We start from the raw sequence: 11,616 nt of genomic DNA, 5'->3' as shown, positions 1-11,616 counted from the left end.
AACGTGAACGGGCTCAAGGCGGACCTCAGCTGCTACGGACGTCACCGCCTGAGACGGGCGGTGAGCAACTTTAAATAACATCGGTCTGAAGGAACCACATAAACCCACTTTCCCTTTTCCTGAGTGCCCAAGAGGCTCTCACCGACCCCTGACCGTGGGCTGCCCTCCCATCTCCCCCCCCCCCGCAGTGCCTCCATCCCGCACCCTCACATCCCCTGCGGCCAAAGCAAGGCTGCTCGACCCTCCCAGCACCCCCACCCCCCCTCGGAAATTCACGTAGCTTCTCCCCAGGCTCCACCCGGTTTATTATGACAATTATTTTATTCAGATGATCGGCTGAAGGGAACGGAGCCGGCCAGGCACTCCGCTCTGTTGTTCCCCATTCACTCGGGGAATGGAAGCGCAATCCCTCCCCCCCCCACCCCCCTAGAAAGGTGCAGTGCAAGAGGCAACCCCAGGCACTCCAGCTCCGGTCGGGCCCACCCTTTCCCCCCCCCCATTTTCTCTGTGGAAAGGCGCGGAGCTCGGCACTGGGACAGAGGAGCAGGAGCTGGGATGAGAGCATCTTTATTTTTGGTCGTGGGAGGCTCGCTGCGTTTTACAGACCCTTGTGGAAGCACAAGCCAGGCGAAGGCACGGTAAGGAAAAGCAGTAAGAACTGGGCGACTGTTACAAGTAGAAAAATTGGTATACTTCTTATCGACACTTAAAAAAAAGGAATCAACTCCCGCGACGTTTGGCAACTCGCCCCCGCCTGGCGGCCGGAAGACTAAGTTCCCCGGCCCTCTGCCCCTCCTCCTCCTCGGAAGGCAGAAAATCCTCTCCCCCCCTCCGCATCCCCAAGGGAAACGGGCCGAACCCCCCTCCCCAACTACCCCCCCGCCGCAGGTCCCCGTGGGAATCCGCAGCTTGAAACCCACACAGGCGGCGGCTGTGACAAGGCAAAACTGAGCATCTCCCACGACCGCAGAACAATTTCGGCTCAAAACTGTGCCTCCCCGTGGGTTCCCGAGGGGCACAACCCCGGCACACCCCCAGACCCCTCCCCTGGCTGTGGGAGCAATGCATGGGAGGGCTGAGCAGGGGGTCCCAAACTCCCGGGCAGCGTGGTGAGTTTCACCTCCCCATCGCTACTCACATCAGAGGCGAGGTAGGCACGGCCACTGCAGAAAAGATCACTTCAATTTAGCATCATCAAACCTAAAAGAGCTTAATTAGCGCGCTCACAGGCTGGGCATGCCGTCGGGCATGTCGCGGAGCTGATGCAGTGCAGAGCAGCACCCAGGACAGAAGGGAGGGAGCCGGGCACAGGGTGGGGGTACACACCAGTGGCAAAGTCCTCAGAAACGCAGTGTGTGCGAACGGAAGCATTTTTGCATTTGAAAATAAACAGGAAAACGTGGCCTTTTTCTCTTTCTGATTCTTTTTTTCCTTTCCCTTTTCTTTTTTTGCTGTCATATTTCACAGTGTGATCCAGGTAGTTAATGAATAGCCACTTTTTAAAGTGGAGCTTTCAAAAGGAAGATAAGATCCACAGATAATGCCATTGATCCGGCAGGTGGAGAAAATCTCTACAACAAAGGGGCTTTTCCATAAATCTTGACCAAACTTCTCTGACCCTCCTACCAGAAGAAAATGAAAGAGTGAAGAGCTGATCCCACTTGGTCGCTGAGAAAGAGAAGACTACCAGATCTAGAAACACAGCCCCGGCAGGGCTATGTCAGGGCAATTAGAGCTGCACCATGCTGCACTGTGCAGTACCACTGTCAGCCTTAATCTGCGTGTTGATGGGCAGCACGAAATCCAAGTTACAGCCCACAGGAAGCACAGCCAGTGAACCCATATTGCTTTGACAGTTGCACTCATCTAGAAATAATGCAAAACGTTATTTAGATGTATACATCACGACCCTGTGCTCTAGGAAGAAAACAATCTAATGAGGGGCTGGGAGACTCCTTGCAGAGAATGAGCAGTGAAGAGACTCCCCCTCCCCTCCCCACACACACCTCCCCCTTCCTCCTTTTACAGTTCATCGTATTTTATCCTATTGGAGCGCCTTGTTGGGGCTGGCTTCACAGAGCTGTTCTTTGCCTCCATTGCTTCGCTGAAGAACTTGAAAATGGATGGAAAACTCTTCCAGGAAGTCAGCTCGTGCCGCTCCGTACCTGCAAAACAAAGTCGCAGCGTGAGTCGCTTCATGGTGGCCTGGGCACTGCAGCAAACCAGCCATGGGAGTATGGCACACAGCTTGTGCCATGGCTGTGCCTGACCAGGGGGCACGCAGTGCCTCGGGATGTTAGGCTCAGAAGAGTTGGTGCACTGAGTCCTGAACCTTTCTTTTGTTTTTCATTACTTTCAGCTTGATGGATGTGTACTAGCCAAGACAGAGGCCAGACTTCATCAGCAAGCACAGCACGGTGGTGGTGCTCCCTTCCTCGACAGCACCAAACCTGAGATGTGGGCAGAAAGCAGGTTTCATTCCCTTCTTCTATCTCTGTCCTGTTCCCCCATACCTCTTGGTCTGCTGGCTATTCCTACTGCTTTACAGTGTTCCCTTGAAAGTGACTCACACAAACAAACAGCAAAATGCCCCAAACCAACCCAAGAGGAGCACCAGGGGAAGCACCAGGACCTCTTCCTGCAGACCCCAATTACGCAGAGATGCTGCCTGGAAGTCTCTGGATCCCAGGCCTCTGTTTGATACTTTAACATTGTTAATGATAATTCTTCAGTCTGTAATAGTAGGTCATTGCTATGGTTACTCTACAATGGCGCAACACTTCACTTTCCCCTTCAGCTATTCGCTGAGACCCGGTAACCACATTTGTTGCCTAGCAACACTTTTGTGACAGTACCTCGATCTGGGGGTGACTATGAGGAGGGACGTGGTAGGCCAGCAGGGACAGCAGGCACGGCCCCTCATCCTGTAGGGCTCTCACCCGTGTCCCAGCACAGGACACGAGGCCTCGTTGTGGTGCCTGTCAGGCAGTGCCACCTGCGTGTCACCTGCAGAGCAGGTCTTACGAATAGACAGGATGCTGGCGTGCACGCAGACAGTGCTTGTGACAGACAGGTCCCCTTGCACACCTGTGTCACACACACGGAGCACAGTGCAGAGCCCTGCAGGGCACGAGGCCTCACAGATGGCTCTGCGGGCCTGCACCAACGCCATCGCCTGCCTGCAGCCATTCCCTTCTGTCCCTGTCGCATTCATGTGCGTTAATATCTGCTGGATTCAATTAGGTGAAAATACAGGCAGAGAACATTATGCTTTCCTCTCTCTCTTTTTTTTTTTAATCAACAACGTTCCTCCTTTGTGAAAGGGCCATCCAGAAACAAAGAGTGACAAAACAATAAGTTTCAGAAGCCTCTCCTTCTCTGCCTTGCCTTCTCCCATGCACTCTCCTCATTTCCTCAAGAGAGATCAGGCTCACATTCACTGGTGTTACTGAAACTGATTAACCTACAGCTTTCCTGTAGCAACCCCTCTCAACCCACCCCTCTCAAAAAACAATTCAAGCTTTGAATCTAGAGGGACTCAATGATTCAGTGGTCTAAAGCAATTTTAACATTCCCTATTTTCTCCTTCCTAGTGACTATCTTACTGACAGATGAACAATTTCCCTGGTGATAAAATCACTACAATGGCTATTTAGTTTCTGGGATTACGACGATTCTTTGCTTGATTAATACTGCAATAAGAAAAGCCTGACAAGTATCTACCTTGGCCCTTTATAGTCATTTAAAGGTCAAATTTTGTCCTTACTTATTCACATTCAACTACTACTACTAAAGGGAGAGCCCTAAAAATTTAACACTGCACAGACTGTGCATTTATGATTTATATACCAAAGGCTTGGAAAATCTGACAGAAGTGAGAGGAGTTATGTCCTCAGGGTGATGACAGATCTGGCCATAACGTTTTTGCCAGAGGAAAAACTATCACTGATGATTGCAAATCTCAACTGTGTATTTAGTAGTAGACAAATCTAAATTAAATGGACTAGAAGCCATCTATTTTTTGATGGAAAGAATCAAGCATGAGGGCCATATAATAAGAAGCTTTGGCAGTGCAGTGAAGGTAGTCTAAGGTATACATCCTCACAGCACTCACTAATTTCAGCAGCTGTGATTATAAATTGCACAACTCAAAACACTGCATTAAGCAATGGGTTGGAACACCACGTACGGTGGTTTATGGCACTGATTCTTGGAGAAATTTGAGGACTGCAGAGAGACAAAAAGATGTATGCAAAGTGCTACATGTAGGAGACAGCTAGAATGTCCCAAAATATGCTAGGGCTACTGCTGCAGAAGGACAAAATCCATACATCTTGCTTCTCTCAACCTCAGAAAGACCCAGAAGGGGGATGCCAAAGGGTTCACTCCGAGACCTGTAGATGGATTGGGGACAGTGCTGGAGAAGTATCAGCACGGCACAGTAAAAAAACACACAAAGAGGGTTTGAGAGAGATGAGACCCCCTGGCTTCTAGTGAAAGAGGAGGTAAGAAGAGCTGGAGTTGCATTTTATCACATGCAGGACATGGTCAGGGGTGAACTCTGAAGGCAGGTCCAGCAACATGTGAGGTAACATGAGCTGTGTAAAACAGTGAACCAGTTACAGAGTCAATTTATGCACTGCAAGAAAGACATATCGACAACTAGACATAATGCAAACTTGACAACACAGTTGTTAATACAAAAAATCAGGTGAGGGAATAGTTGCTAAAATTTAATATACAAATCACAGGATCTGGATGACATGCATCTGAAAGTCTTCAGGGAATCAGTTAATGAACTTGCTGAACTACTGGCAATTATGTCTGAGAACTCATGCACAATCAGGTAGGCACCAAAGGACTAAGATGAGGGGAGGAAGAAAACAAAGAATGCTAAACTGAGAAAAGAAGGGTTAAATGAAAGTAACACGCATAATGTTTATGTTTGAATGCCATCATAACAAGAGATATGGACAAAAAAAACCCCAAACAAACCTCAAATAAAAACAAAAAAGAACCAAAAGCAACCAACCCTGAAGGTACCTTTAGGGTAACAGAAGCTCGAACTAAACAGGCTGAGATTTATTAAGTACAAATAAGGACCAAACTCAAGCACTTTACCCAGTCACAGAAGTTACAGGGCAAAAGTTCAATCCATTTCTGCACAGGTTGATCTGACACTGGATTTGGAAAGAACCTGAGGAGTCACAAGTGAGTATGACCTCCCCTGTCTGGTGAGGCTCTTGTGCACCAGTGTGCTTTGCTCCAGCAAGGAGTCTTCACCAAGCCTGAAGGCGAACTTCTGGGGCCAGGTCCAGCCCTACATGACTCCTTACAGATGTTATGAATGAGCTCTTCTGCAGGTGGCCTGCAGCACCCAGCATGAGTGCACTGGTGATGCTCTTGTGGTGTCACCAGGTGCCCACGGGGCCCATGTGGGTCCTGCAGAACTCTGGTCCAGCATTTCACCTCAGCATCATCCCTCAGCTTCTCACCTGGTGGGGCTTCACAGCCTTGTGAGTAAGTGCTGTTGCACCTCTTGGGAAGTGGTGTGAGCACTGGAGAGGGGATAACTAATACATCATGATGTGAGGTGGAAAAGGTATCTACAGTGTCCCAGAGGGATTGGTATTAGGGCTCAAGTCTTTTAAATATGGCTATTAGAGAGTGATCTGAGAAAGCAATGAGACTGAATTAAAAGATGATGCCTTGAACAGGAGATAAAGCAAAAAGAAGAGGTGGGGAAGAAATTAATGATAAAAGTAATAAAAGTAATAAAACCTAAGTGGTCTAAATGGTTAGAAAAAAAATACAGAACTGAAAAGAGAATACAAATTCAGGATGGATGCCCGCAGAGGTGATGGTGCACTGTGAGTGGGCTCAGGGCCCACGAAGGCACGCAGCCATCTGTGCTGTTTGTCTGCTTTGCTCCCACCCAGAAAAGCTGTCCTTCGGTGGCCCCATGAAGAAGTACTGCCGTCACCATCCCTTGCTCTGGCACAGCAGCATGGTGGTCACGGCGGTCACCAGCTGCATGGCACAAAGGTACCCCCCTGCTGTGCCTGCCCACTGCGCGGCACAAAAACCTCCTCCCGCGGTGTTTAGAAGTGTGCAGCACAATGGTGACTCCCCACGGGGATGACACGATGTGTGGGACAAAGGTTTCCCATGCTGCGCAGGAGCAGAGAGACCTCGAGGCATGGCTCCGCGCTCAGGCATGTCTGCAAGAGAAAAATTTCCAGGTTGAAAAGTTTCTCCACAGATATTAGCTGCAGCGCTGACCCAGGGGCTGATTCTTTAAGTGGCAGCTCAATGCTTCAATGCCGCGGGCTTCAAAAAGCATTAAGGGTGCTCCACGCCTCAGAATTTAGTCCCTGATGGAGGAGACAGTCTTGCTGCTCCCCGTGAAGCACCTCCAGCCTGTGTTGGTAGGAGTGCATCCTATGGCACATCAGACCTCGTCCCCCATTGCCAGAGTGCTCGTCCCTGTGCTTGTGGGGCCAGGCTTTGCAACACACCCTACCAAAGCTCCCTCTGAATGCTCCTAAGGGTGGAAGGCAGCACAGGCAGCAGACGTACAGCTTAGCCAGTGCTCCTACCCATATTTATACAACCCCAAGAAGCAACACCATTCATTCTCCTTTAACAAACAAATGAACAGTCACGTTCCCCTCTGACCCAGTGATGCCAAGTGCCATTCAGAAGGATTTAATGGAAATTTATCTTTCTTCCTCCCATGATACATGCATGCACAAATTAAAGGCTTCATATAAGACTTCATACCCTTACACACGCCGTTCTGCAGCGGTGTTACAATGCACTTATACTGCTCAAACCTTCACGTGTGTGCAAGGAAAAGATACTCCACCTCTGATGCATCTATCTTTCCATTTGCTACCAAATGACTTCCATATCAAGGAGTTATTTCTAAACGGGAATTTAACTTTTTAACCTTTGGCGGTGTGAGATGTTATCCAGAATGACAGGTGTAAGTATTTTTAATTCATAAGGTTTCTTCATTGCCTATTCTTGGAGAAGGGGAATGGGCTCTGCAGAAATTATCATGTCTGCTGCCAGTGTTTTGCTCTACTGACATAAAGTTCCACATCTCAAACCCCAAAGCAGGAGACTCTCCCAGAGCATGATGAGTAGAGCTAAGGAAAAAGGAGATTTAATGAATGTCTTGCTTAAAGTCATTAAATGCTTCTGACAGGGAGCACGAGAGCTTCAGGAATGGAAAGGAGTCTACTAGCTCAAGATATTTGAGAACTGAAGATCTCAGGAGCTTCTACGTATGCTGTTCTAGACCTCTGAGTGGCGAGGAAAGGTTAAAAGCTTGGGAAAAATCAAGAGAGAAACCATAAACCAATTAATGAAATGGAAGCAATGATTTCTGAGGGGATATTAAAACAAACAAACAAAAGAAAAGGAAAGGAACAAAATCTCGGTATGTTTAGTTTGGCTTAGAAGTAATTGTCTGTGGAGTCGTGGACATGATAACGATCTAAAAGTGTCTGGGTAGGGAAATTAATTCTTCGGAGGAACCAAGAGGGAAGGACCAGACAAAGCTGAAGAAATGAAAATACAGCTTATGAAGAGGGCTTAGACTCTCAGTAAGCTGGTTTAGATGGAATACTCACGCAAAGAAAATTGTGGGAAGCTGTTTGGCAAAACTAGAGAATAGACTATACAGACATTTTATGCTAAGTCACTGTCTCCCGTGTCACTGTCTCACTGTGCCACTGACAGCAGTGTTTGTTTTTGTCGGACATACATTATCTCTAATATCTTCAACGGAATGGCACAAACAGGGTGGTCAGAATCCCATCAATCCAGGACAAAGATTCCCCCTGAGCTCCTGTATTTGCAGTCTGGTTTTCCTCCTTTTATTCCTTTTTTTTTTTTTTTTTCCACTCAATTACACAATCTGCACACAAGCAGCAAGTGGCTTAAAAAGGTAACAAAATTTGTTGCACCATCCTCTCAGCCCGCGTGCAAAAGATACAAAAATACATAAAAAAGTTTAGTGCAAGTTAGGTTTTTAAAGCAAGAAAGAGACTGGAGGCTAACACATCGCTGCAGCTCTCATTTTCTACCACTCTTTGCTAAATATTAAGGGCAGCCCCATGAGCATGGGTCATTTGTTTGCCTCTCTGAGTGCTAACTGGCCAAATAAGTGAAAGTTGTAAGGTCATTCACATTTGAGCAGAGGTCACTGAAAGCCAAGAAATTTTCTGTTGAGTATGCATTATAAGAAGGAAAGAAAGAATGCCAAATAGCTATGGAATCTTCCCAGTCCGAGTGTGGCTCTGTGGCTGGGACTGAGCTGTCATTTCCACCAGTGCAGTGGTCAGACCGTAGGCAGCTGCAGTAATGCATATCTCATACAAATACATTAAAGAACAGAGGGAATGAGAAAATGGCAACAGCTAAAAGTGGAGGCTGATAAAAAGGCATTTCAAGAGATGCAAATGTCACCATCTCTGGTTTTAAAGGAGTACCAGGCAGTGGGCTGGCTGTGGGCTGCCCTGGGGTAACCGGTCCAACACAGCAAGCCTGTTCACAAGCCCAAAATTTCACAGAAACCTTTTTACACAAACGGGCAAGAGCACGGGCAAATTGGCAAACCCAAGTGAAACCTCTGCAATCTGCCCTGCAGCTGCTTGGGCAGCTCAGTGCCTGAACCAGCACCTGGCCTGATAACCAGAGGTGAATGGGGACTCACTGCTTCTCTATCCATATCCCCACCCAAACCCATACTTAAATCCATACCTATCTATATCAATATATTTATAACAATATCTGCACCGACAACGTATCTGCGTCATCTATACCTACACTCCTTTTTTGCATCTATTTACCAGTATATACATAGCAACACTTAAAATTCTGTTGAATGTGAGACAGGAAGTTCAGATTTCATCAGAGGAAGTTCAGATTTCATCAGAGGAAGATGCTTTTGAGCTGAGAAAGTACCTGTGGAAGTTGCAGAATCTCATCACTTTAAGAGTTGGCCAGGCAACAGCTTCTTTGGAGTGTGGTGCGTGCAGATGACACATTAAACAGCTCCTTGCTTTCTTTTCCATCCAGCCCAGTTTTTCATTACTCTGTGGTTTTATCAGCTGTACCTGGACAACAGGTAGCACTGATAACATTTGCATGGTGTGTCACAGTAACCCTGAAGAATCTGAGTAACATAGATCAGTGAGGCAACTAAATTTTTTCAAATGTAGATGATTTTTTTTTCCACCGTGATCCAGAAAAAGAACTGCAAAATTGCACCCAAGAGCACAAAGTACTTAGCACTGGATAATCATCGTCTTCCCAAGCAGGGCAAAGGAAGATTATTTTGTGAACAAAGGAGATTTTTCCTCTTCAGTACCCACTGAACATCCATGTGGCTTCTTCAGAGACCACTATAAGGTGTGCATTTAAGCTCTGAAGCTTCCACAGGTTATAGATACTGATTTACATGACAGAACTGGATGTACAGCAGTGCCATAGAAGAAGCCAGTGGTATCTCCTTATCCCCATGCTTGCCAAGGGAATGTTAAGCACTGTTTCCAAGGCAGTGCTCATCACTGCCATGCTTAAGGAAACAGAGACAGTGCAACCCAGGCCAGCACCAGGCACTGATGGCCACACAGCACTTGACTTACATCAAACTGTTCAGGGTGAAAAAAAGGAAAGACAGGAGTGGGGCAACCACTCAGTTTCCCACCAGACACCTGTCCCAGGTTCCATGAGCTGCCAGAGAGGACTTAGCACCTTGTGTCAAGAAGTGAAATATAACAGTCTAAACCCAAGTGATCCTGAGGACCCCGAGTCAGCTGCTCACCACTCCCTAATGTGTCTAAACTCCAGTGACACCTCAGGTGCCTGATCTTAAAGCTTGTGCCTTACTGCAGCACTGCTTCTGTACATCCTCAGAAACACCTCAAGCTTGACAGGGCAAATACTTTCACGGGTCTCCAGCAGATAAGCCACCCCATAATGCTCATAGGTACGTAAGCCCCAAGTGGGAGGAATGTACTCCTTACTTTTTCATTTTTTTCCCAAATGTCTTCTCATCCTTTATCCATTTTTCCTCTATCCAAGATACCTCTTAGCCTGAGAGAAATGTTTGAGTTTCTCCCCCCAGATCTGTGCACCTTGTAGCCTTTCCCAAGACCCTGCCCACCACATAGCCCTTGATTCCTGTTGCATCTCACTCATGTAGCCCACCAGTCCCTCGTGTCCTTCTGTCTCTCCTTCAAACAGGTCTCACTCAGTCCCTCGTGTCCTTCTGTCTCTCCTTCAAACAGGTCACACTCAGCCCTTCTCAATACAATAAAGTTCGAGATCTGGTTTTGGCAGGCATCTAGTGAGCCCAGATGCAGGCTGTGCTAACCATTCAAGTGTAGTGAGCAAAGCTGGGAAGAAGACAGTACCATTTGTCCAATGAATTTACAACCATACTGTGAGCTTCTCACATTAGCATGACCCGTGCTAAATGAACTCTAAAGAGCGTTCCTGAAGCAGGCCAGGAACTGAACCCAGACAGGGAGAGTTAATGGACAACGATCGTCGTCGTGGGTCAAGTAGAGCAGCGCTGCAGTCATAAAATTAATAACATCTGCACCAGCAGCTTCATGTGTGGCTGTCTCTGAAGAATGCTATTTCTGTAACTCACAGCCTTTGGAGATGCTATTTATAATTTATACCCAATCTGAAGCGCAAAGATTTTTCTGTCCTGCAAGTCATGGTGATCAATACAGGTCTGCACCCGTTACAGCCTAAGGAGAAGTGCATGGCTGGGGAGGTGTGCGAGGTGGGACTGCCACTGGCACTGGGAAGAGCTCACAGTCTGGGATGAACATGGGGAAACAAGTTAAGCCAGTGATGGAAGGAGGAAACAAACAAAAAAAAAAAGCCTTAAAAATAAGACTTCCACTCCGTAGTTTTTTTTCAGCATGTTTCTGAGCTGTGGACAGAGAGGGCTCAGCAGGGTGAAGGAAAGATGTGGTTGCTCGTGGAGGAACTCTGCCCAGCTTGTTCTGCCTGGCATCCTCAGGAGAAGCAAGACAAGACTTGGAGCCAGAAACCGTCCCCTAGATCTGCAAGCCACACTTTAATCATGCAATTGCAGCACTGAAAACTTTTTACGTACTTCCACTGTTTAAACTATCTCCATCTGGGAGATCAAATTTCTTCCAAAGTGGGGACTGATTTGCTATCGCCATTAATAGAAGAAAAAAAAAAAAAAGCCATCAAGCTCCAAAACTTGATACTGCAGTCATCTCAGTGGTATGGAAACAACTTATAATTTCCCTGCCAGGCAGAAAAAGAAAACAAAAAAAGAAAACAATGGAGGTTAATGACCTTGCTGCATTTCCAAACAGAGATTCTTGTTTCAAAACACTGTCCTGACTTAGCAATTGGTCCTTCTGCCTTCTGACAGAGCCAGTGCTGCTAAATCAGGCTGCCAAGCTCCCACACAAAGCAAACAAGGAACTTCATGTCATGGTAGGGATCTTCTCCGAGGCACCCCATCGGTTCAGAATAAAACTTCAGCTTAGCCTCTCTCAGCTAGAACTGTGGTAAACCTTGGGAGCTGGAGATGCAAAAGAAAGAAAC

At 47.1% G+C, this 11,616-nt stretch overlaps 1 protein-coding gene across 2 annotated transcripts in view; it reads right to left on the bottom strand.

The window, feature by feature from the left end:
- Positions 1–913: 913 nt before the first annotated feature.
- ARB2A (ARB2 cotranscriptional regulator A) overlaps positions 914–11,616 on the bottom strand; it is a 247,419-nt gene continuing 236,716 nt past the window's right edge. For both annotated transcript variants that reach the window (XM_065745600.1, XM_065745602.1), the window contains one exon: positions 914–2,165. In XM_065745600.1, the coding sequence (XP_065601672.1) occupies positions 2,023–2,165 (143 nt within the window). In that variant the 3' untranslated portion in view covers positions 914–2,022. The remainder of the gene's footprint in view (positions 2,166–11,616) is intronic.

This window comes from Cyrtonyx montezumae, unplaced genomic scaffold (assembly GCF_038088225.1).
Source record: "Cyrtonyx montezumae isolate F1298 unplaced genomic scaffold, pur_monq_1.0 scaffold_36, whole genome shotgun sequence".
NCBI lineage: Eukaryota > Metazoa > Chordata > Aves > Galliformes > Odontophoridae > Cyrtonyx > Cyrtonyx montezumae.
The sequence above is the reverse complement of the archived record's forward strand: the minus strand, read 5'-3'. Positions and strand labels throughout refer to the sequence as shown.